Raw genomic sequence first — 26,215 nt, 5'->3', positions numbered from 1 at the left:
TCTGGAAAGCTGAGGTGTGGGTTAAATCCCATTATTTATATGCACTTATAAAGAACTTCATACTTTTACAAGAGTTTTCACATCTGTTAGCTCATTTGAGTCTCAACAACCAGTAGACATAACAATACTTAGTAATAGTTTCAAAGTTCAGCATACAAAGGATGCTCAGGAAATACTTGTTGAATAAATGAATGAATGAAACACCAAGAGATACAAAATATTGCCCAATTTCACACAAATAATAAGTGATAGGATTAGATCACGACAATTAAAACTGTGCAGGCCTCATCTAGTAGGGATTTTAAAACAAAATTGCCCTCTTTCTGTCATTATTATTGTCATACTAATAAAATAATTAGAATATTAGGAACAAGCATGAATTAATGTGTGCAGCATGCAGAGATAACTTTATGACTAATAGGGCTCTCTTCTCTATGCTTTGTAATCTCATCAGTCCCCATTGGTTCATTTACTATACCTATGCAGATGACTGTTAAGGGCTAAAATTCTAGCTAAACTGTCTAAAATATCTAATGAGTGGTCGCCAATAAATTATAAGCTTTAGCAAGAGTTAGACTTTTAAGCATTTATTAAGGAGAATAAGAATTTGGTAAAGAGAGAGAAAAAGGCCTAGATTCCTATCTATTAAAGGGAGAGCACATTTCTAGCTCCCTTCTCCGCCAGAGTCCAGAGGAAAGAGCGCGAGACTGAGCGCCAGTCTCTTCCTTCCTCCTCCCACTAGCCCGCGTCACTTCCTGACTCCTGGTCTTGCCCTCAAAGACCTTCCCTTCATGGGCAGAACTCTTCTACAGTAAGTATCCAGCAGGTGGCGTCATTCCAATCGTTACATGACTCTTGTATCTATGTATTTGATGTACATCTCTCCTGAGCACCAATCCTTTATCACCAACTCCCCTTCTCCAGTCTGAGGCAAACCTCTCTACATGTCTAAGGGATTTCATTCCATCTCCTCTCCAATAGATTCACTTCTCTATCATCTCCACTCTCTCACTTAGCTTCAATCTCTCCCTGTCTACTTGATGTTTCCCTAATGCCCACAAACATGCCCATGTCTCTTCTATCCTCAAAATCCTTCACTTGATCCATCTATCTTCGCTAGCTATCATCTCACATCTCTTTTCCCTTTCATTGTTAACTCATTCAGAAGGCCTTCTACATTCAGTGCCTCTATTTCCTTTCTTCTTAATTCTCTTCTTACTTTCTGCAGTCTGGCTTACAATTGCATCATTCTTCTGAAACTGCTCTATTCAGAGGTACCAATGATCTCTTAAATGTCAAATTTAATGGTCTTTTCCCAATCTTCATCCTTTTTTACTTTTCTGCAGCCTTTGACACTGTCAACCACCCTCTTCTTGTCACACTCTTCTCTCTAAGTTTTTGTGACATTGCTGTCTCCTAGTTTTCCCTATACTTGTCTGATTGTTCCTTTTCAGTCTCCTTTGCTGGCTCTTCTTCCATGCCATATATGCTAACCATGAGTGTCCCCTAAGTCTCTGTCCTGGGTCCTTCCCTCCCTCTACATTATTTCACTTGATGATCTCATTATCTCCCATGGATTCTATTATTATCTCTTTGCCTAGTCCTATTTTCTCTCCTGACCTGCTGTCTCACATCTCCAACTGCATATTGGACATTTCTAACTGGTTGTCTCATGAACATCTTAAATTCAAATGTCCAAAATGAAATGTATTACCTTTCCCCTAAAACTCTCCCTTCTGTCTAAATTCACTATGACTGTTAAGGGTCCCACCATCCTCCTAGTCACTCAAGTTCACAACCTAGATATCATGCTTAATTGCTCACTCTCTGTCTCACATCCCCCACCCCATATCCAATATCTATGGGACATACAGTTTGAGATGCCCCATGTGAGCTCCTTTAATGCAGGGATTATTGCATTTTTCTCCAGCCTGGCACAATGTCTGACACAGTGATGTGTAATAAATGTTTAACCTGTATGATATAATCTGATTGAAAAATACTAGGAAGTCCACTCCTCCACTCTCCCAAAAAATTTCATCACCAACTTGTAATGATGTGTTTTATAGGATTTCAAGCAGCCAGGGAATACAACAGAGTGTTGCACTTGGAACCAGGAAATCCTGAGTTCAAATCCTGCCTTAGACACTCACTAGCTTTGTGACCCTCAGCAAGTTATTTAACTTCTCTCAGCCTCAGTTTCTTCATCTTTCAAATGAAGATGTTAATAGCACCTACCTCCCAGGGTTGTTGTGAGGAGGAAGTGAGAGAACAGTATGGAAAGTGCTTTGCTAATCTTAAAGCACTATCTCAATGCCAGTTATTGTGATTGATGTTTGCCCTTCATTCTCGAAGAGGACCATGACAGATGTCATGACTTGCAATAAATTGGATTTAAGTGAGGATATACTGTGCAGTCATAAGCCTCACTCTATCCTCCAGAGCTATCTGGGTCCCAGGGACAAGACATACATCAGGATGACTAAAGATGACCCCAGATGTTTGAGGCAATCATGGTTAAGTAAGGTTAAGTGACTTGCCCAGGGTCACACAACTAGTAAGTGTCAAGTGTCTGAGGCTGAATTTGAACTCAGGTCCTCCTGATTCCAGGGCCAGTGCACCACCTGACCTGCTCCTATGCCAGTTATTAGAGCCAGAGGGAACCTTAAACATAAGATTATTACATACACTACCCCCAGACTTGTAGATTAAGAAGTAGAGGAAGATTCTGACATTAGAGATTCATTCCTTTGGGTTTAGTTGATCTCATAAGAGAATGCAGACACACCTGGGAAGAGTTCTGTTATTAATACCTGAGGGTTATTTAGCTTATCTGATCCTAAGGAGAACCAACAACTAGCTAAAAGCCAAGGCTAGTGGGAAGGGAGGGCAGCTAGATGACACAGTGGATAGGGCACTGGGCCTAGAGTCAGAAAGTCTCGTCATTTTTTTGGTAAATAGTATTTTTTTCCAATTACATGTAAAGATAGTTTTCAACATTTTTATAAGGACACCAAAAATAAAAATCTGTGAGAGATGTTAAGACATTTTGGAATGATATATGTCATAGGATTTAGTGCTGGGCAGGATCTTTTAAAAATATCTTTTCTGGTGCCCTGATTTTGTAATGGAGGGAACTATTTAGGCCTTCAGTAGGTATATCTGGACTCTTTCCATTAAATGTGTTTATTTTGTTTTCTTACGGTCAACAGGGTATAACTTGTGCAGTGTCCAGAGGAATGAAGATCAAGAAAGGCTCCATGGGGAAAGTTATTCCACCCTATGACATGCAGGTCTGTCTCTCCGTTTCATTCAATTAACATTTATTAAGTGACTACTGTGTGTGAAGCACTGCATCAGGCCCTGGTCATAAGAAGATAAATCCCTCCTCTAAAGGGTCTACATTCTTCTTCTTCTTTATCCCTAACCCTGGGACATGTGAACTTTGTTTATAGCTACATTTCAGTATAATTGGTTTCCTTTGTAATCCTATGTATTTTATTTTATACATTTAAAACCATTCTTCTAAAAAAAAAAACCTATTCAATTAAAACCATTCTTCTGAGAAGGTTTCATAAGATTGAAGGGAGTTAGAGAAGGGGAAAACAAATAAGTTTTGAAAGATTCTGAGTTGGAAATGAGGGGAGACTACATTCCATGAATATGGTTCAGAGAAAAGAGTGTTGGATTTGAAATCAGAGGACCTGGGTTCAAATCCCACATCTGCCACCAACTATCTGGGTGATGTTGGATAAGTTTTAAAGAACCCTCACATTTTATAGAACATAGCTCTTCTCCCACCCCCTGAAATTACTTCTATTAACTTTATATATATATATATATATATATATATATATATATATATATATATATATATATATATATATATATATATATATATATATGTATATGTATATATCATATTTATTCATATGTGAACATAAAACAATATGAGCATAATAAATGCTTTTTAAACATCAAATTCTGAATGAAGAGCTTCCACATACAAAAGTGAGTTTATCATCTTCCTCCCCAAATCACTTATATCTCCCAAGTTCCCCATTTCTATCCACAACTATTCTTCCAGTCACCCAGTCTTAGAAACCTGGAGTTATCTTGGAAATAGTCACCCCTAAATCCCATCAAGTCACCAAGTTATATCAGTTCTTAGTCATTTCTCAATCCTATCTCAGCCACTAACTCTTTGACCCCTAGGCAAGCCACCTAAATGAATGCAAGTAAAAGGATGTATTTTTTTAATTAGACACTAGTTTAAGATTTGGAGACACAAATATTAAAGCAAGTCAGTCCTTATTCTTTAAGAATAGTAGCTCTTTTTGCGGTGGCTAAGAATTGGAAATCAAAGGAATTTCCATCAATTGGGGAATGGCTAAACAAACTGTGGTAATATGATGGTGATGGAATATTATTTTGCTATAAGAAATGACAAGCAAGATGACTTCAGAAAGGCCTGAAAAGACTTGTATGAACTGATGTATAGTGAAGTGAGCAGAACCAAGAAAACATTGCGCACAGAGACAGCAGCAATATTGTTTGATGAAAAATTGTAAATGACTTAACTATTCTCAATAATACAATGATCCAATTGATGAAACATACTATCCACCTCCAAAGAAAGAACTGATACTGATGGAACAGACTGAAGCAGGCTATTTTTCACTTTCTTTAATTTTTTTCTTTTAATCAAGTTTTCTTGTACAAAATTACAAATGTGGTAATATTTTATATAATCATACATGTATAACCCATAAAAAATAATATTCTACTCACATTCAAATTAGGGCAAACAACACATATAGAGGAGTGGTTGCCAAGAAAGAGTGTTTTTATCTGGGAAAGCTTAGTGCCAGCAAATGGAAATCAAAAATTAGCATGCTCTTCCCAGAAGCAATAGTAGTGTTGCTTTTATTTCAATTCTCAGACCAAGAGGAAAAAGAGGGAATGGGGTATGTATGGGGTGTAAGATGGCCAGGTTGAAGAAATATGGTTCCAAAGTATGACAAGCTGAGTGGCTCGGCTCCTCCAGGATAGGTCTCTGGAGGTCCAGTTTGGAAAGCAGATGAGCAGCAGTCACCAAGCAAGAGGTGGCAATGTGAAAAGAGTGATCACAAGGAATTCAAGAGTCAAATTCTGACTTGACTTCATGTTTCCTAGGTAACTCCCTAGTACTTCTATCTCGCATGGATCATTGCTGGAGTTTCTACACTGGGAATTCCAGACTGACAAAATTACAGATTCTTCACAAAATGTCCCCAGTACCACCACTGCAGTATACATTCACTAATTTACATTGGAACTATTGTTAATAGCCCCTTCTCTCCAGGCTCTTATCTGTCCTACCCATCACTTAGATAGACAATTTCATCATATTACTCCCTTGTTCAAGAAGCTGTAACATAATGTACCAAACCAGATTCTAGCCCAAGCTTGTATTCAATCTATAGCGTTACCTCAATAACCTATCATACCCTGCATTTTCAATCATCTTTCTGATATTCCCCAATATGACCACTTTCTCTCCTTCTCTAGTCAGGTTGGTCTACTCATAGCAAATGTTTTCCTTTGGTTATTCCTGCCTCTATTTTTGTTGTGTTATTTATCCCAATGTGGAATGCTCTTCCATCCTTCCATTTGCTAATTTAAATCCTAAGCCATTTTTCAAGACCCAGCTCCAGTCTTACTTCTTCCAGATTATTCTGAATTCATTGATCCCTCCTTTCTCTGACTTTCATATATTTTGGCTATATATTATCCATATATTTGGCTATATATTATCCATATATTATGACTATGGTATCATTGCTCTAAAAGAAAATACTTTTATTGTATTTTCCTTGTGTTATACTTTTGTTTTGTCTCCCTGGTAAAATTAGAAGATTCCTGGAAGCAAAATCCATGTCTTATCTTCCTTATTAGTATTCCCAAAGTGTCTAAGTATATGGTAGTAGAAGATCAAGAAATACTTTCTGGGTTGAATGGAATTGAAACAGATGACTCAAACCTACTTTAGTTCCTGGACAATGCTAGCGTATTTTAAGTGAGATATGAAAGAGAAGATTGTTAGCAGAGAGGACATATTATAATGTGTAAAGAAAACTAGCTTTGGATTCAAAGAACCTGAGTTCAAATTCTTCCTCTGATACTCACCTCCCTTGTGACTTTAGGAAAGTTACTTTTCCTCTCTAGGTCTCCACTTCCTCATTTGCAAAATTATGGTGGAAGTTATGGGGTTGAACTAATTACAAGACCCCTAATATTTCTTTTTTGTTCTAAATCCTATAATTTCTTAACATCTTTAAGACCAGCAGTGAACCTGTCTGTGAATCTAGTCTGCCTAATTTTGAGATAAATTACAGAAGTCTGGCAAGGAAAGGATCACAGGATCATAGATTTTGATCTGAAAAGGAATTTAGAGGCTATAAAGTCTAGCCTCTTCATTTTATTAACAAGGAAACTGAGACACAAAGAGGTTAAGTGAATTTGCCCAGGGTCAAACAGCTAGTAAGTGAGGTGGAATCTTAACCTAAGACTTCCTTATTCCATATCCAGTGCCCTAAGCACTATGACATGAAACCAAATCAAAAATGTATCTGTTACTCACTTCTTATTAAAACTAAGGAAATAGGCTTTAAAAGGTCTGAATAGGAAAATTACCAACCACATTTTCTGATCCAGTCAGACACTAACCTGTCCAAATTTAATTTGGGGAGTAGGGGTAGGGGAAGTCAGGGTTGTAATTAGCTCCTTTAGGGGCGGCTAGGTGGTGCAGTGGATAAAGCACCGGCCCTGGATTCAGGAGTACCTGAGTTCAAATCTGGCCTCAGACACTTGACACTTACCAGCTGTGTGACCCTGGGCAAGTCACTTAACCCCATTGCCCCACAAAAAAAAAAAATTTAAATTAAATAAATAAATAAATAAATAAAAGTGATTACCTCCTTTAATCATCACAACCGCCCTATGGAGTAGATTTTGCAGACGTTATTATCTCCATTTTGTAGATGAGAAAACTAAGCCTCAGACAAGGAAGTATAATTGACAAATGACAATGCCAGGAATTGAAATATGATTTTCTGATGCCAAGTCCAGTGTTATTTCTATAATTCAAGCAGCTTGGTGACATAGCACATGACTTGGAGTCAGGAAGACCCAAGTTCAAATTTAGCCCTTGGGCACTGACTAGATTTGTGACCCTGGCAAAATTACCTAACTTCTCTCTCCCTCAGTTTTCTCAATTATAAAGTGGGAATAATAGGACCTACCTCAAAGGGTTGTCGTATGGATTATGCTAGTTGTTGTTGTTATTTTCTCATTGCCTCTCTAATAATATCAAGTGGGACTAGAGCAATGTAATAATCATTCAGGGTGCCATCATAGGCAAACACTCAGAGGGGGTCAACCCCAGTATGGCAAAGATGTGAAGAGCAGGGAGCAAAAAACATAGCACTTTTCTAAGTTGGCACTCCCTCCAGCATTTCCCTAGCTCCTTCCCCAGGTTTTGAAATGATTACCCTATTTGAGCAACCAATATAAGAAGACAGGTGCCATGGAGGGACTCCAGTTCAGAGACAGCAACTGGATCACCCTGTTACTGATACAATCTCATAGAATATCTCTCTTAATAGTTTCTAGTTTTATTTTAACTTTGTCTGATATTATCAGTGACAATCCTGTTTTACTTGAGTTAACTGTTGTACAGCCTTTCAATTTAAACTCTCTAAGTCTTTCTGAATTAAATGTTTCCTAGAAACAGAATATTGTTGAATTCTAGATGGTCTAGATTCTGAATGTGGAGGTGGGGGTCACTTCAGCATCTGACTTTGTGAGAAGGAAGTACCCCAAAGATGACTTGAAAGTATCTATTTTTTTCCTCTGAACTCTCCAAAGTATTTTAAATTCAATTTTATTTCATTTTTAGTTCCAAATTCTCTCCTCTCTTCCCTCCACCCCTCTCCCACCCATTGAGAAGTCAAAGTAATTTTATTTATAAAATAATCATCTCTTGCCACTTTCTTCTTCTTCCAGATCATAGATGAGAAAGGAAATATCCTGCCACCAGGGATAGAAGGGGAAATTGCCATCAGGATCAAACCTACTAGACCTATCGGCCTATTCTCTGGCTACTTGGTAAGACCATCCCCATCCAGTGGGAGAATTGCCTACAGGTAGTTTAAAGGCTATTATATGGAATAAGAATTACATTTATTGCATTTGGTCCCAAAGAGTAGTTTCCAAGTGGTTTCCAAGTCACAACTGGGGGCAATGGGTAGAAACTGTAGAAAGGAAGAATTCAGGACAATATAAAGAACTTAATAATTAGTTTTGTCCAGAAAGTAGACTAGGCTCCCTCAAGAGGAAGTGAGTTAATCCCTCACTGGAGATTTCCAAGCAGAAGTGGTTCAACCACTTGTGGAGGATATTATTGGGAGACTATTACTCAAATATACATCTGGGGCAGCTAGGTGGTACAATGGATAAAGCACGGGCCCTGGATTCAGGAGGACCTGAGTTCAAATCCGGCCTCAGACACTTGACACTTACTAGCTGTGTGACCTTGGGCAAGTCACTTAACCCTCATTGCCCCACCAAAAAACAAACAAACAAACAAAATATACATCTGGTATCATGACATCTGAAATAGATAAATCTGCTTTCTGCTTTCATCTAAAGCTGTCTTTAGTAAAAATGCTAGGGGGCAGCTAGGTGGTATAGGGGCCAAATTTAATATGGGGAGAGTTAATTGGGTGGCTTGCCATAATGTTGGGGTTCAGAAAATAATGAAGGACCTCATTGCCCCACCAAAAAAAAAAATGCTAAAAGAATAGAGCTTAAGACAGAGACCTTTTTCCATGTTCAAATCAATTCATTTATCACTACTCTCACTCTTTGGGTTCATCCAAGCAACCAAGGCAGAATCTACCTAACTATAAGATTATCCAGCCCACGTCTTTTTATTTTGTATACAAGAAGATAGTGATGCACATTGTTAAATATCTTTGCTAAAAAGTTAGATCTACTGGAAAAAAAAAAGGAAATGAGATTAGTCCAACAAGAACCCATTCTGGCTCATTCCTTTATCATATTCCAATAGTGGAGCTGACTAGGAAAAGTTTCTATGATCATTCATTTTTTTATGTGTTTCTCTTTGAAATGCGTTAACCTGGAAATTAAGAAACAGGAGAAATAAGATCTTTAATTGGAAGCTAGGAATACCCAAAGAAGGGAACAGAGGACAGGGTTTTTTTGTTTTGTTTTGTTTTGTTTTTAGAGAGGCAATTGGGGTTAAGTGACTTGCCCAGGGTCACACAGCTAGTAAGTGTTAAGTGTCTGAGGCCAGATTTGAACTCAGGTACTCCTGACCCCAGGGCCAGTGCTCCAGATGTAGTGCTCTATCCACTGAGCCACCTAGCTGCCCCCAGGACAGGGTTTTTAATGGGGTAACAGAACAAAAAGGGAACCAAAAGATTGCTCCAGAGTGACCTATAGCTAATTAATGTAAATGAACCTTAGACAGAAGAAATAATAGAACAGCTCCTAATTTAAGTATAGGAGCTACTGACTCTGAATAGAAACTACTTAATGTAGGTGGACCCTTTTTACATAATAACATAAAGTCCAGGGAGTAAGGTGGGGAACATTGGGAGGGGATGAGTTGCTTGGGGGAAGATCCATAAGTCCATCAAGAGTCTGGAAATGACAAAGACAGTCAGCCCCAGGCAATTCACCTGCCTGGGAAAGAGGGGACTGGGTGGGGGAATCAGTTCTCAGTAAATTTTGTAGTTCTCAAATGCTACTTTTTGTTCATAAACATCCTTGCAAGATTACTAAGTGTATAGATATTTGAAACTGACATGTTGCCTCTTCAAATAGTACCTTGGAAAAGAATGTAATCTTGCTTTCTTAATAGTTTCTGGTCTGAACTTGACTTTGATATTATCAGTGATGTTACTGTTTTACTTGAGTTAACTGTAGTATGTATAAGGGCCTAAAATTCTTAAATTAGAAGCTTTAGCAAGAGTTTAGACTTTTAAGTATCTATTAAAGTTCATCAGAAGTTGGTGAGGAGAGAGAGGTAAAAGTCAAACTTCATCTAACTATCTAACCCCATCCCCCCATCTCACCCACCAAGCCCAAGTAAGGAACTGAAAAGACCTTGACCTCCTCAGCTTCTCCTCGAAGTCCTCTGTGAAACCAGAAACAGGGCCGTGTACACACACACACACACACACACACACACACACACACACACACACACACACACACACCTCCAAGCTAATTGGCTGGTAACTTTGATTGACACAACTAACAGGCGGTAACTTCCGGACACTAAAGTCACGTGGTTTCCAAGTCACATGCTTTCTCCTTATGGCAGAGCTTCCCTGCAATATCTTTCTCAACAGATTGGTAGTGCTCTAAAGCTCACATATGATAAATATTAGTATAACTTTTCATTAAACTTTCTCATTCTTTCTGCATTAAATGTGTTTCCTATAAATAATATATTGTTCAATTCTTGTTTTTGTCTATTTTATAACATAAGCCAACAAAATAGTGCAGTGGATAGAGAGCTTGGTCTAGAATCAGTAAGACCTGAGTTCAAGTCCAGTCTCAGACACTTACTATCTATATAACCTTGGGCAAATTATTTAACCTCTATTTGCCTCAGTTTCTTCAACCTTAAAATGGAAATAATAGCAGCTTCTACCTCGCAGGGTTGTTGTGAGGATCAAATTAGGTAACATTTGTAAAACACTTGGCATAATGCCTGGAAGTAGGCACTGTAAATATACTTATTCCCTTTCCTTATAACCCTTTTTTTCTATTTATTGTTGGATTTAGTCCATTTGCATTTAACATTGCTAAATTTATCTTTTATTCTTTGATATTTCTCATAAAGGAACATAAACTTTCTTATTTCACTACTTTTATTATTGAACAAAAATTGACAATTCAATGCTAAATAAGATCCTAATATCTTATATTATTAGTTATGCAAATCCCTTGACCTCTGGATTCCCCCTTTATCAAAGAAAGGAACTTAGCTTGGAGATCACCTCATCCCTTCCCCTTCCACCCTTTTTTTTTCCTTTCTAGATCTAATAATGTTTAAAGGCCATTGGAAAAAAGTTAATAGATTAAATAATTAAAGATGAAAGCTAGAAAATTATTGATAGTGGACACAGATGGAAGGAGATGGAATCAAAGGCTTAAGTAGCAGCCTTGGTCTTGACCAAGAGAAGTAATACCGCCTATTCAGAGATAGAAATAAAGGAGGAGAGGGCTAGTGAAGATGTAGAGAAAACAGGGTTTGATATGCTGAATGTAGGGTGATGAGGAAACTCATGATGGTTTGCCTTAATTTTGTCAGCAAAGTAGGAGGTGAAGGTATATGCTAAGAGAACAGGATCAGGGGTGGGTCTCAGAGGCTTGAGAAGAAGATTTAAACAACCACTGAAGGGAGTAGAATAGTCAACCAAGAAAGAGTTAAGGTTTTGACTTACAGTGGTGATGTAAGAGGGGACAAGAGATTTTAAATAGAGAAGGAGACTTCAAAATTCAGTGTTGTGGTGATTGCATTGTTTGCTCATTTTCTTTTGAAGTATGGTTTCATTTTCTTGCATGGATTTTTAGCAATTTTACTTCTACCCAGTGAGCCATTTATGAGTGGAATGTGAAGAGCCTCACTCCCTTCTAACCCTAACCTCCCACACAGCAGTCTTCTGCAAGTCTGAAGTAATTCCTTTAATGAGATTTTAGGATTTTACAAGAATGCAAGTCAAGCTCAACAGACTTTAAAGAATTTACCTTCTGGACAGCTAGGTGGTCCAGTGAATAAAGCACCAGCCCTGAATTCAGGAAGACCTGAGTTCAAATCCATCCTCAGACACTTGACACTTACTAGCTGTGTGACCCTGGGCAACTCACATAACCTTCATTGCCCTGCAAAAAAAAATAAAATAAAATAAAAATTTACCTTCTTTCCCTTTTTTATAAGTAAAATCATTTTCTCTTCTCTAATCCTATAACAAGTCTCATATTCAGGTATCTCAGTATTCATATTCTCAGTATTGGTATCAGTGACTCACATCTTCCAATTTTTTAATGACCCTGGAATGCCCTTAATCTAGGCCTAGTGCTTTTATAATCATTAAGACATGGCAGGTCAAAGATTTAGAGCTGGAAGGAATCTTAGAGGCCATCAACTCAAACCCCTCCATTTTTACAAAAAAGGGAGATGAGTCTTAGAGAGAAGTACAGTGACTCACCCAGAATCACCCAGCTAGTGAGCCAAATTTGAACACAGGTCTTTCTGACTCCAAATCCTGGGTCCAATCCACTGTAATATTGCCTCTCCTTAAGTGTCTCTTCATTCAATTTCTTTTCCTCTTGGGGGGTGGGGGGGTGGGCAGGGCAATGAGGGTTAAGTGACTTGGCCAGGGTCACACAGCTACTAAGTGTCAAGTGTCTGAGGCCAGATTTGAACTCAGGTCCTCCTGAATCCAGGACTGGTGCTTTATCCACTGTGCCACCTAGCTGCCTTCCTCATTCAATTTTCTGTTAACCTTTTTGATTCTGAATTCCCAGTCTCAAGTTTGAACTACTTAGTAGACAAATCAGAAGTAAGTAAATGAGTCAAGTTAATTCTGCCTTCTCTTTATCATCCCTTATCATTGTCCTATCCACTCTGAGCATAACAGCATTCCTCTCTTTTATTTTATAACCCTATTGCCTCCAACAAAGATTTTTATAATTTATTTTTATGTAAAAAGAATATGAATATAAATATATATGGAAAATCTTTAATGAACTATATAAGCTCTAACGCTCATTATCCTATCTCCCATACTTGCAGACAAATCTGGTGCCTGAGGAAGGCAACATTTCTCTCATAGAGGTCAGGAAGATTCTTCTTTAATGCTATTAGCTTGAGAGCCTACACCAACTGATATATTCTACTCAGTGTTAACCACTAGTGATTAGTGCCCCAGTACTATTTAACCAATGAATATCAATTAGCTTTTACAAAGGGATATTTACTGCAAAAATACAGCAAGAATAAAAATTACAAAGCATTTCTCCCTGACACCTTGAGACACACTCGCCCTGATACCACTGCTGCCTCTGGGGAATGTGTACTCAAACTCAAGGTAGCTTCCTTATAGCATTTTTCTCCAAGTTCCTTTTCTAATTTGTCACAGCCAATGGGTGAACTACTATAGATCCCTCTAGGCTTTCAATCTATGCTGGTTTAAATAAATTGCTTCACCCCTTCCTCTCTGGCTTCTGGCAAATTCTACCAAGGATTCCATCTCCCCACCCTCGAGTGTTTGCTTTTCTTTCTTTCCAAAGTTCAAGAGTCATCTCTTATACAAACAGTGACCAAGAAGAGAGGCTCACATTTACAGATCACAGGTAGGCTTCAGGTGGGGGACAAGGAAGCCCAAGGCCTCCTCCCATCCAGAGGCTTCCATACAGCATTGCACCTCCTTCAAATGCAGCCAGGCAAGAAAAATGCTTTGGTCAGTTAGTGTCTTTTGAATGCACCCCCAGTTCTGGATCAACAGCCAATCAGAAATTCAGTCCTTCACCCCTGGATAGATAATTGGAACCAGTTGTAAAATGTATATACGTGCTCCAAAACCTGGTGCAGTGTCCTTCCTTTATCATGACTTTCAGGAAGCAGGCTCCGAGTTTCTTCCCATCAGACTGGCAACGTGTTCTGAGGATGGATCCCCCGCCCCCCCCCACCCCCGCCCCCCCCTCCACCCCCACCTTTGCATTCTCATTCTGAACTATAGTTGGAGAGAGAAGTGTTCTTAGAGGCCATGCAACCCAACTCCATTATTTTACAAATGGGGAAACTGAGGCCCAAAGTGATTTAGTGACTTGACCAAGATCTCAGAGGTAGTAAGTACCAGAGACAAGATTGGAGCCTAGAACCTTGGTCACTAGGGATCATGCTTGTTTCCACTCTACCTCACTGCAGTACAAGTCTCCCATCTATTTAGGATTTTGGTGATTCTGACATGATTGTCATAATAATCCTCATTTACCTGCCCCTATTCCTTCTGTCTACACGCATCTTTTTAAATACTAATATGGTCAATGATTTTCCTAAACATCAGATGAAATCCTCACAATAAGCCCTTTCAGATAAGCAAGTTATGACTTATTATCCTTATTATCCCCATCGTATAGATGAGAAAATTGTCCAAGGTAGCACAGCTATTAAGCATCCAAGGCAAAAAGTAAACATAGGACTTTTGATTCTCCAGGTCCAGACTCCCTCTCTAATGACAGGGCCTGGTCCAAAGGTCATTTTAGTGGCTAGACAAAGGAGAGTATGATTGTTTAAGCCTCAGTCTTGAGACAGAGAACAGGGCAGCAAGACCTAATCTAATCATCTTTGTACCCTAAGCATTCAGTATAGTATTTACAGAGTAATAGATGCCAGAAAAAATATTTGTTATTGATGATGAAACACCAAGGTATAATAGGCAAGGATTAAAAGAAGCCCTAATTTTATTCACTAACCCAGGGTAAGAGTTAATCCATTGTTCTAGAACTGTGGTGTCAAAATCAAAAAGATATGAGTCCCTACAGGTCACATATTGACTTAGAAAACAAAAAAATTACATTATCTATTTTGTATTGTATTTTTATTTATTTTGTTAAACATTTCACAATTCCATTTTAATCTGGCTCAGGAAGCAAAACTCCCTGCTGCTTGTGGCCTGAACATCAAGAATATTAACATCCTCTTCTGTTTTCAATCCTTCACCAAAAGTATTGCAGAACCCTGGTGTAGAAAAAGCTGTCCAACCTGTTCATATGATGTGGGTACTTCTTTTCCAATCACAAATTAATGACAAGAGAAGATCAATGGACTGAAAAGTCGATTGGCTAGAACATGGTGCCAAAGAGAGCCAGAGTTTAGAGCTGGAAAGTATTTTGAAGGCCACTGAGTCCAACCCACTCATTTTACAAATGAAGAAACTTAGGAGAGGTTACATAACTTTCTCAAGAGCACACAAGTAGTAGTAAGTGTCTAAATCAGGATATGAACTCAGGTCTTACTGACTCCAAATCCGGTGCCCCATCCCTTATGCCATGCTGTTTCTCAAAAGTGATGGGCTCTAACTCCGAACAGCTACTCAGGCTAACCCTAGGAAAATGTTGATCCGCAGCCAGACTGCATCTCAAATGTGAGTCAGCCTTCCTGAAAATGTATCCCATTGATCATTCAGAGAACTGGCTCCATTCCTCCCATCCTGAAAAAAAGCCTGTGAGCCTGCAACAGACTACTAACAAAGTGGTAGCATCTTCTTTCTATGCAAAGGTCAGAATCCTTTGTGATTTAATTAGTGATTTCTAATGAGTGATTCCAGATGGCAAAAACATATAAAGGAATGGGAAGTATACTTAAGAGACCCAGTCCTTGTATTAAAGGATTTTACACTCCAACACTACAAGGAGAACAGGATCACTGAGGAGCTAGACACAGACAAATGTTTTAGGGTTCACAACTGCACTAAGACTTTTGGGACATCTTGTAGACTGCCCAAAGAAAGGCAATGTATACAAAGAGCTGGCCTTGGAGTCAAGAAGCCCTGGGTTCAAATCTTGCCTCAGATGTCTCCTGCCTGTGTGACCCCAGGTAAATCATTTAACCTTCTAGTGCCCCCCCCAGACAACTCCTTAAAATTATAAAAATTGACGATCTAAATCAGAGAAGGATATTTCCTTGCCAGGAGTTCCCTACCAAAATAAAAGTCATAGGTCTATTTTTTTTAAGTGTCCGAGGTACTTACAGAAGACAGGAGTGACTCAGAGTATAAGGCAGACTGGATGGAGAATGGTCTGGCTACCTTTACAACAAATAGATCCTTTTCCACTGTTAAATCACTTTCTTAAAAAAAAAAATGTTCTCTTCCACTCAGGATAATTCAGAGAAGACTTCCTTACCAGAACGTGGTGACTTTTACCTCACAGGTGACAGAGGCCATGTGGATGAAGACGGCTATTTCTGGTTCCTGGGTCGATCTGATGACATCATTAATGCTTCTGGGTAGGCTGTTTGCTGGGGGCTTTGAGATTTCACAGCTCCAGGCTTACGGGTTCCTAAGGGCATGTGCTAGAGTCAAGGCCATATCTATTTCCCTTTCAGTGTTAAGGGGCACGACCCAATGTTTCAGGAAGATTGTGGGGATGCAGGGCTCTTTCTAGAGAACTACAAAGCTTGGTACATATACGGTATGGGATCCCCCTGCAAACTTTTTTTTTTTTAATCACAGTAAAAGCAGATGAAAATGGACATCACTTGTCCTTTTAAAGAGGAAAAAAAATCACATAATGAACGCATAAGGAAAAATAGTATTAAGGGCTTGCGAAGTTGATTTCATTTGTATGAATCTCAGGGTTTTGATTTTTTTTAGCCACAACTGATCCAAGCCATTCCTTCCCGCCCGCCCCGCCCCCTCCCCCCCCCCCAACAAGTACATCCCTGAGACACTGTACAACCACTAAAGCAGTGGACTTTGCAAAGTGCAGAGCTCAAGACAATCTATCCCATCAGAATTTATCCCGGGGAGTAGAATGGAGGGAGACGTCATTGCCTTAGGGTAGAAGTGCTACTCAGAAGTCACTTAGAAGGGAGGTTTAAAGGAGGAGAGGAATTTGAAGGGTAGCCACGGGAAGGTTATCAAACTAGAGATGATGCATGATCCCGCTATGTAGGTCCACACAATATTGTCCGGTGGGACAGTTGTGGGGATATTCCCTTTTCCGACATAGTTGCAGATAAGGACAATAGCCTTGGAGTCTCTGAAAGCCCGTTTTCTCCTTTAGGTATCGCATTGGTCCCTCTGAAATTGAAAACGCCCTGGCCGAACACCCAGCCGTGGCAGAATCAGCAGTCATCGGCAGCCCAGACCCAGTCCGAGGAGAGGTGAGGAAAGAGCCGAGACATAGTGAGTCCACAGAAGGCCAAATTCCTCAACTTGGAGGTTAGGATTTCCAAGTCAAATCGTCTCAGGCAAAGTTCAAGAGCTATGGAGAAAAATTGGCCGCGAGTGCAGCTCCCCCATGTGGCCAGAAGGCAATACTGCATGTTCAATGATTTTTTTTTTCCTCCAGTGTATCTATCGGATACCTGTTATGTAACTAAAACCAGACTAGGAGTTATAAAGGAGACACAATATGTACAAGACACATTTTCTTCCTTCACAGAACTTGCAACTTAGATTTAACCTATCCATGAGAACAGAACTAAACTATATGAGTATAGAAGGAAAGGGAGTTTAGAGAATAATTAGATTAATGATTACAATAAGTCACATCTATATAACACTTTAAGGTTTATTAACTTTTCCTTCCTCAAAACAACTCTGGTCACGATCACATGAGTGATCATTGGAAATTCCCTTAACACTTCCTCAAACTATTCAGCCAGTAAGAGCTTAGAGCCAAGAGAGAATTTCAAAGCTGAAAAGGACCTCCCAGGGAATTGTGAGCTGAAACAGTGAAGGAAGGACTCAAGGACTTTTGCAGTAACTTGAGGGTGTGGATAATTTAACAATAGTAACATTTACATTTGCAAAGCTCTTTTACATGTGTTATCTCATCTGATCCTCAAAACAACTTTGGTTTAGATAATAGCATGTATTTTAATTTTTTCTATGATTACAGAGTACATATATTATTCATTTGATACTCTACTATGAGGTAGACAGTACAAGCATTATTATCCCCATTTTACCAGAAAGAAAACTGAAACACAGAAAAATGAAATGAATTACCAAATGTCAAATTACTTGTAACTGGTTGAGCTAGAACTCAAATCAAAACCTCCTGAAACCCAGTCCCTTGCTATTTATAGATTGAATGTGTTCGGGGCAGCTAGGTGGCTCAGTGGATAGAGCACTGGCCCTGGATTCAGGAGGACCTGAGTTCAAATCCAACTTGACACTAACTTTGTGACCCTGGGCAAGTCACTTAACCCCATTTGCCTCAAAAAAAAAAAAAAGAGAGAGAGATCATTAGTAGATTGAATGTGTTCCAAGAATGAATGAATTAATTGATTAATTAATTGACTTTAAGATCTACCTAAGTGAAATATAATGAAGATAAATGCAATTTATTCTAAAGCTAAAAGGAAATGCATTGCAGGTCTGCCCACACCACAGCATTCCTATCTGTTAGTGTGGATATCAGATGTGCATCCAGTGCACAATGCTTGTCCCAAGTAGGCACTTAAAAAATCTTTAAGTTGGATAGACTTTAACAGACACCTCATCTAACTCCCCAATCCAGTAGAAACATATATAACACTCTCTATAACCTCCCTCAAATAAGGGAGGCAGTGGGACTTATATTGAAATCCTAGCCCCTTCTGCCCTTGTGAGTGAATTATTTCATCTCTCTGTTACTCAGTGTCCTCACATTTAGAAATAAGGGGACTTGATTAAATGATCTATGAGGTCCCTTCCAGCTCTTAATATATGATCCTATAAACTCTCACAAAATTCAGTTTTTGGGTACTGACCCACTGTGTCAAGCTAGGAACCTAAGGACCATCATAGACTCAATGCTCCTAAATAAAGCCCGAACCAAAATTTTTTTGGGGGGGAGGGGGGTGAGGCAATTGGGGTTAAGTGACTTGCCCAGGGTCACACAGCTACTTAAGTGTCAAGGGTCTGAGGCCGGATTTGAACTCAGGTCCTCCTGAATGCAGGGCCGGTGCTCTATCCACTGCTCCACCTATCTGCCCCCCAAACCAAATTAAAATATAATCGGGAAATATTTCACAACAAAAATAAAAAATACAATAGAACATAGATAAGTTAATATGTGGTTTTCTGAGTCAATGCTCAGACGCAGAGATTCTTATGTACGGTTTAGTGGCCCAACTTCTATGTGAGTTTGATACCACTAATCTAGGGAATCCCTTTTTTGAAAATTTTGTTCAAGAATGTAAATTGACAACAAGTATGCAAAATAAAGTTTCTGAGAGTTCCTTTGGTTACAGAGAGATTAAGTGACTTATCCATAGTACCACAGCTAGGTTGTGTCAGAGGTAGAATTTAACCCCTAGTCCTCCTGACTCTAACACCATCATTCTGTTGTTAAAGAGCTTTCATTATTGAGAAGTTATTTCTTATGTTGAACCACTCTCTGCCTCCTTATACCATCCTCCCATTAGTTCTACTTCTGCTCTCTGAAGTCACATCGAATAAATCCAATGCTTCTTCTATATGACAGCTCTCTAAATATTTGAAGAGTGTGCATGTCCTTCCAAGTCTTCTCTCCTACAGGCTATGCATCCCAAGTTCTCTCAACTATTTTCTTATGACCTAGTTTCCAGGCCCTGCAACATCCCAGTCATCCTCTCCTGAACACATTCCATTAGAGTAATGCCCTTCTTAAAATGTGGTGTCCAAAAGGGGACTCAAGATAAACTCCAGATGTGGTCCCAGAACAGAGCATAATGGGACCATCATCTCCCTTGATCTGCACACTGTGTTTCTATTCATTTGGCCTAAGATTTTATTAATATTTTTGACAACTGAATTATACTGTTGGCTCGTTTTCAGCAAATGAATTAGTGATTTGACTGTAGCTAAGAGCTAAAAATGGACTATATTAACCAAACTTGACTATACAATTCCCAGGGGCTATCCATCTCAATTCCTATTTCTGCCTAGAATCATATTTATTGTCTCTCTACTTTAAAGAAACACAAAAAGGTTTAGAGTCACAGTGATGAGTCGTTTGGTTTTTTTTTTGTTTTTTGCAGGGCAATGGGGGTTAAGTGACTTGCCCAGGGTCACACAGCCAGTAAGTTTCAAGTGTCTGAGGCCAGATTTGAACTGAGGAACTCCTGAATTCAAGACTGGTGCTTTATCCACTGGGCCACCTAGCTGCCCCCATGAGTTGTATAATAATAATCCTTTACATTTTTTATTCGAGGTAATCAGGGTTAAGTGACTTGCCCAGAGTCATGCAGCTATTAAGTGTCTAAGGTCAGATATGGGAATATAGGATGTTTCTAGAAACCTATAAGAGAAAATAAGTGCCAGTCCTGAAACTCTTTTAGGAGATATTGAGGCATAGACACAGGGCTCATTGGTCTGTTTTGCTTGCTTTTCTCCCTTCCCCTTGTCCCTTTGATACAGACTCAGGTCCATCCTGATGTCAAGACCAGTGGTCTATTCACTACACCACCTAACTTCCCCTAATTCCTTACATTTGTATAGGTGTATAATTCATGGGCAAGTATCAGTACCTCAGGAATTTCTATAAGATTATTTCAGATGGGGGCAGCTAGGTGGCGTAGTGGATAAAGCACCAGCCCTGGATTCAGGAAGACCTGAGTTCAAATCTAGCCTCAGACACTTGACACTTACTAGCTGTGTGACCCTGGGCAAGTCACTTAACCCTCATTGTCCCACCAGAAAAAAAAAAAAAAGATTATTTCAGATAACATTCCAATCTTCTTTGGTAAAGGGAATTTCCACATCAGAAGTTCCCCTGCAGGGATTGAGACCTCCCTTCCCTCTTTCCTGAAAAAAAAAATGTTTTCACATCTATTATGGAATTCAGTTGAGCCTCACAAAAGCCCTGTGAACTAAACAAAGCACAGATCACCTCTATTTTTTAGGTAATATGGAGTCAGAGGACAAGAGTTCAAATCCTACCTCTATTATTTACTACCTGTGTGTCCCTGGGCAAATCACTTGACTTTTTTATTTATAAAATAAAGTGGTTAGGCTAGACGGTCTCTGAGGGTTTTTCCAGCTCTAAATCCATGATCCTATGACATATCAGGGTTCAATTTAAAAGTCACTTTATTCCCTATGAAATGGGTGGTACAGTGGGCAGTAAGGTGGCTAAGTGGATAAAGCACTGGCCCTGGATTCAGGAGGAACTGAGTTCAAATCTGGCCTCAGACACTTGACACTTACTAGCTGTGTGACCTTGGGCAAATCACTTAGCCCTCATTGCCCAGCAAAAATGAACAACAACAACAACAAAAAGAAATGGGTGGTACAATTATTATTATTTCTATTTTACAGATAAGGAAACCAAGGCTCAGAGAAATGGCATGATTTGCTAAGGTCACAAAAATAGTTAGCTGAGATTAGGACCCTGATCCTCTGATTCCTGGTGTCCCTTCATTAGATTTTGAGCTGTTTGAGGACAAATATTGTCTTTTTACCTCTTTTTATATCCTCAGCTGTTAGCATAGCGCCTGGCACATAGTAAGCACTTAATGTTTGTTGACTGAACAACTGACCTCTTTAGCAACTCTATAGTTCTATACACACAGATCTTCCTTATTCTGGTCCCCAAGTGAGATGAGCATCCTATGTTATACTTTTCCCATTTATCCACAAGTCATCCCTGACCTGCTCCAATCCTGTAGGTGGTAAAGGCATTTGTGGTCCTGACCCCGGAGTTTAGGTCCCATGACCATAACCAACTGTCTCTGGAGCTGCAGCAGCATGTGAAGAATGTTACTGCCCCCTACAAGTACCCCAGGAAGGTAAGGTCGCTCACACCAGTATTTTTTCTGAGTTAGGGGATAGAGGAGGGGGGAGAGCATAACCCTCTATCACCATCCAATCTATCTGAAATCCAACCTAGTGATCCTCTGATGAAGTAAGGACCACCACCTGCACTGGCCTTCTGTATTCATCAAAACCATGTGGCCAGGGGGCGGCTAGATAGCACAGTGGATAAAGCACCAGCCCTGGATTCAGGAGTACCTGAGTTCAAATCCGGGCTCAGACACTTGACACTTACTAGCTGTGTGACCTTGGCCAAGTCACTTAACCCCCACTGCCCCGCAAAAAAAAAACAACACAAAAAAAACATGTGGCCAAAGGAGGGAGCATGGGGGAGTTCCTTCACTGGAGTGGAGTTTTCATTAGTGCAATTCTTCAGCATATCAGAATCCCATACAAGGCAATTCTACGTATATACTTAGATCTAGCAGAACCAGGCTTAGAATCTCAGAATATGAGAGTCAAAAGGGACTGTAGAGAGTATTTAATCCAAACCCCTCATTTTAGATAAGAAGAAACTGAGGACAAGAACAGGTATATGATTTGTCCAAGATCACACAGAAAGTTCACAGTGGAGCCTGGAGTAGGAACATAGAATCGTAACAGTTAGAACTATAGGAAACCTTGGAGATAACTTACTCCAACTCCCAGTGTCCATCCACCTAAGCTTTACCCAGCATATGCAACCACTTGATACCCTACCCCAGCCCAATCCAACATTTTATCATGGTGGATGTTGGCCACCTCTCAAAGTCAGAGTTCTTCCCTTTAAAAGTACTTATCTCCATCCTTGCAACACCAACAAATGTCTTAGACAACCAACTTTCTTAGTACTAGGGAAGGAGGATCAAGCTTAAAGTACTATTGGTCAGTATAACTCAAGTTAGGCAATATGGTAAAGACCGCTGGGTTGGAAGTCATCTTGACTCTCAGGTCGGTTCTCTTTCCATTATACCACACTGCCTCATGTCTCAACCATAAAAGGTGTTTAATAAATGCCTGTTCAATTCAAATGAATTGGCAGACCAACATTGAAGGATGAATGAACTTGTGCTTGTGGGTTCCATCAATATGCTGGATTTCTGGATTTCATTAATGCTCTGAGCCAGGCCAGCTCTGTGGCTGATGATTTGGTCTTGCCTGGCTGGGTTAGAAAGATCTTCTGGGGCTATGGAACAAAGCTGAGTTCCCACAGGGATGTCACAAAAATCATCCTCATGAAGCTTTATTTCTGTCTTGGCAGTTCAGGGCAGCTAGGTGGCACAATGAATAAAGTGTTGGATGTGCGTCATCTTTCCAAGTTCAAATCTGGTCTTAGACACTAATTGTGTGACCCTGGGCAAGTCATTTAACCCTGTTTGTCTCAGTTCCTTATCCATAAAATGAGCTGGAGAAGGAAATGGCAAAACACTCCAGTGTCTTTGCCAAGAAAACCCCAAATGGGGTCAACAAAGAGTCAAACAGAACTGAACAACATGGCAGTTCAGTCAATACGGTTTAAATGCTTTAAAAAGGTTGCCTTCAAACAATCAATGACATTCCATTATCACCTTCCCCACCCCATGACCCACTTAACAGAAGGACAGATCTAGGACTAAAGTCACACTCAAAAGCTTGAGGGATGATAGAGAGCTTGAGGTGTGGGGGCTGGAGAAGGGTTTGGAGAGAAAGAAAAGTTGCAAAAATGCTATCTTCCTCATCTTCCCCTATCTTGTTGGCAGAGAAGAAGGAAGGAGGAAGGGAAGGGAGAACTAGGGAGAAGAAGAGCAGACCTAGGAATGTTGTTCTGGAATACTCTACTTAGAAACTAACATTCAAATCCTTTCTCTGACCCTAGTTCTGTAACCCTGGGCAACTCACATCACTCTGTAAGTGTCATCTGTAAAATAGTTTTACATACAGTTAGTTTTGTCCACAGAACTGGAAGGGACCTTAGAGGCTTGGTTGGACATCTAGTCCAACCCTGATATTTGATAGATGAGGACACTAGCAACTCATAAGGCTGCTCTGAAAGAAACTGTTTCATAAACCTCAAAGTGCTATGTCATTGTGAGGGGATATTTGCTGTTATGCACATTCTTTATCAACTTTATCGATCACCTCTTCAGCTCACTGAAGGAAACTTGATGGGAAATTCAGGTACTGAATCTGAAGGATTTTGTCTCTTCCTGATTAGGTGGAGTTTGTCCTAGAACTGCCCAAAACCACCGCAGGGAAGATCAAGAGGAACGAACTCCGGAAATATGAAAAGTGATCTACTTCTGGGTTCCAGCTCAGATTCCATTGGAACCTGTGTCTCTCTTAAGTGGAGTCTTTGTCAGCTACATACAAACATTTAAGTGATATTGGGCTGAAATAAAAGAGACCAGGGCAATTGTTCTCTTCCCAGCTTTACCGATGACCATAAAAATTCATTTCCAGTTGTGATTGTGAGTGTGCCACAGAATGAAACCTCTGAAGTTGTAGGATTTTATCTTTAGTGATGGTTGACCATAATAGCAGGTAGGTAACACAGGGGATAAAGTGCCAGTTGTGGAGTCAGAAAGACTAAACGTCCTGAATTCAAATCTAGAGCCTCTGACACTTCCTAGCTGTGCGACCCCGGGCAATTAACCCTCTTTGCCTCGATTTCCTCACCTATAAAATAAACTGGAATGGCAAACCATTCCAATATCTTTGCCAAGAAAACCCCAAATGGCATCATGAAGAGTCAGACACAACCGAACAACAACAACAAAACTAGTTAATAATAAAGGTTCTTTGGCTCCATGAAAGGGAGTTCATTATTAGGTCACAACTTAACCACATCAACAGAACCTAACTCTCTATTCCTGCCAAACTGACCAATTAGCCATTCCTCAAACTCAGAAGTCCATCTCCTGCCTCCATGATCCATGTTTTTGTAGAGCCTACTGTCCCCATGCCTTGGATGTTTGTCCTTCCCTCTTTGCCTTAGAATTTTTAGTTTCCTTCAGAGACCAGTTCAGGTACCACCTCCTACTTAAAGCCGTTCTTGATTCCTGAGTTCACTATCCCTCCCCAAATAATCTTGTATTTGCTAAAGTGTTTTCATGCTGTATCCCCTAGATCCCTGTAAGATTCTTGAGGGCAAGGATCCTTTGTTTTTTGTAGACCCAGTGGCCCAGCACTTAATAAATGTGTGTTGAAATGAATTAGGCTTTGGGCACCTAGTAGGGGTACTCAGTATAATGTTGAAAGTGAGGGTGTGTGGAGTTCAGAGGATTATGGGTACAGAGCTGGAAGAGACCCCAAATGCCATCTGGCCCAACCCCCTATTTTTACAGATGAGGAAACTGAGGCCCAGAGAAGTTAAGCAGTTTGCCCGAGGTCGCAAAAGTGGTATTAGGGGCAGAATTTGAATTCAGATCATCTGATTCCAGAGTCAGAGAGCTTTCTACTATGCCACACTGCCTCTCAGTTGCTGAATCATCAGGCCACAGCTCTCCTAAATTTCTCAGTATAAATATCTATTGAGTAGCATCTGTTTTTCTACATAAAGTGAAAGTTACTCACTATCTTGCCTTAGTGACTAATTCCTGATTTCCTCCTGATCTGACCCTTTTTTCTGTAGTACTCAAGAACCTCCATTCCACTCCTTATTTCTGATAATGCACAGTTTGTTTTAAAAAAAAAAATCAGCCCAGGAAAGACACTTTACTCCTTTTGCCCCCTTAACTCCATCAACTTTGCTAGATTTGGATCATTGCCTTGACTCAGCCGATTAAGGCCAAGGGTTTTGACAAATAATATTAAGTTAATGCTTTATTGATGCATTTTAATATATTTATGTCACTTACAATCATACATGTTGGACTGCAAGGTACCTAAGAAGGTATCTAATCCAACACAGTCATTTATAGAGGAGAAAACTGAGGCCCAAAGAGGTTAAAGACTTGGCCTACATAGGTGGTAAATACCAGAGAGAAGTTGAGAATTCACCAAATACACAGAAACTGCACGACCACCTCTACTACAATACCATTCTTATAGTATGGTAATCCATTAAGAACCCATCCTTCTTTTTTTTTTTTAAATTTTTAATTTTTTTCAGGGCAATGAGGGTTAAGTGACCTGCCCAGGGTCACACAGCTAGTAAGTGTCAAGTGTCTGAGTCCGGATTTGAACTCAGGTACTCCTGAATCCAGGGCCAGTGCTTTACCACTGTGCCATCTAGCTGCCCCCTGAACCCATCCTTTTAACAAAGAATTACAGTTAAGAATTCATCAATAGGGGGTTTTGAATAAAATGATGAAATACTAGGGGTTAAGAAAAGTCCTAAAGACATCAGAGAAGGTCAGAGTAACTACACATAAAGCACAAATAGAGCTCAAAATAAAAAGAGTGGCTTGGCTATAAGAATTAACAGAATGGTTGGAACAAATGCTTTAAAATTAAATTAAAGTTCTTGAGAGGAAAAAAAATGGAAGGAGAAGAAATAGCTTTGAACAAAACATAGAAAATCATGCCCAAGTAGAGCACTCCCTGAAAAATAGAATAAAACACACAGAATTTAATAATTCCACAAGAGAACAAATAATATTAGAACGAAGTGTCATGGGGTGCAGAGCACCCCAGAATTTCTCTGGGGTACATCAAGGAATCTTCTC

At 39.7% G+C, this 26,215-nt stretch overlaps 1 protein-coding gene across 3 annotated transcripts in view; it reads left to right on the top strand.

Moving 5' to 3' along the window:
* The window catches only part of LOC122729996 (acyl-coenzyme A synthetase ACSM1, mitochondrial-like), a 53,540-nt gene extending 29,559 nt beyond the window's left edge, over nt 1–23,981 (top strand). For all 3 annotated transcript variants that reach the window (XM_043969189.1, XM_043969198.1, XM_043969181.1), the window contains 6 exons: nt 3,213–3,293; nt 8,047–8,148; nt 15,963–16,090; nt 16,870–16,969; nt 21,446–21,565; nt 23,764–23,981. In XM_043969189.1, the coding sequence (XP_043825124.1) occupies nt 3,213–3,293; nt 8,047–8,148; nt 15,963–16,090; nt 16,870–16,969; nt 21,446–21,565; nt 23,764–23,841 (609 nt within the window). In that variant the 3' untranslated portion in view covers nt 23,842–23,981. The remainder of the gene's footprint in view (nt 1–3,212; nt 3,294–8,046; nt 8,149–15,962; nt 16,091–16,869; nt 16,970–21,445; nt 21,566–23,763) is intronic.
* The last annotated feature ends 2,234 nt before the right edge of the window (nt 23,982–26,215 follow it).

Source organism: Dromiciops gliroides, chromosome 1, assembly GCF_019393635.1.
Source record: "Dromiciops gliroides isolate mDroGli1 chromosome 1, mDroGli1.pri, whole genome shotgun sequence".
Lineage (NCBI taxonomy): Eukaryota > Metazoa > Chordata > Mammalia > Microbiotheria > Microbiotheriidae > Dromiciops > Dromiciops gliroides.
The sequence above is the reverse complement of the archived record's forward strand: the minus strand, read 5'-3'. Positions and strand labels throughout refer to the sequence as shown.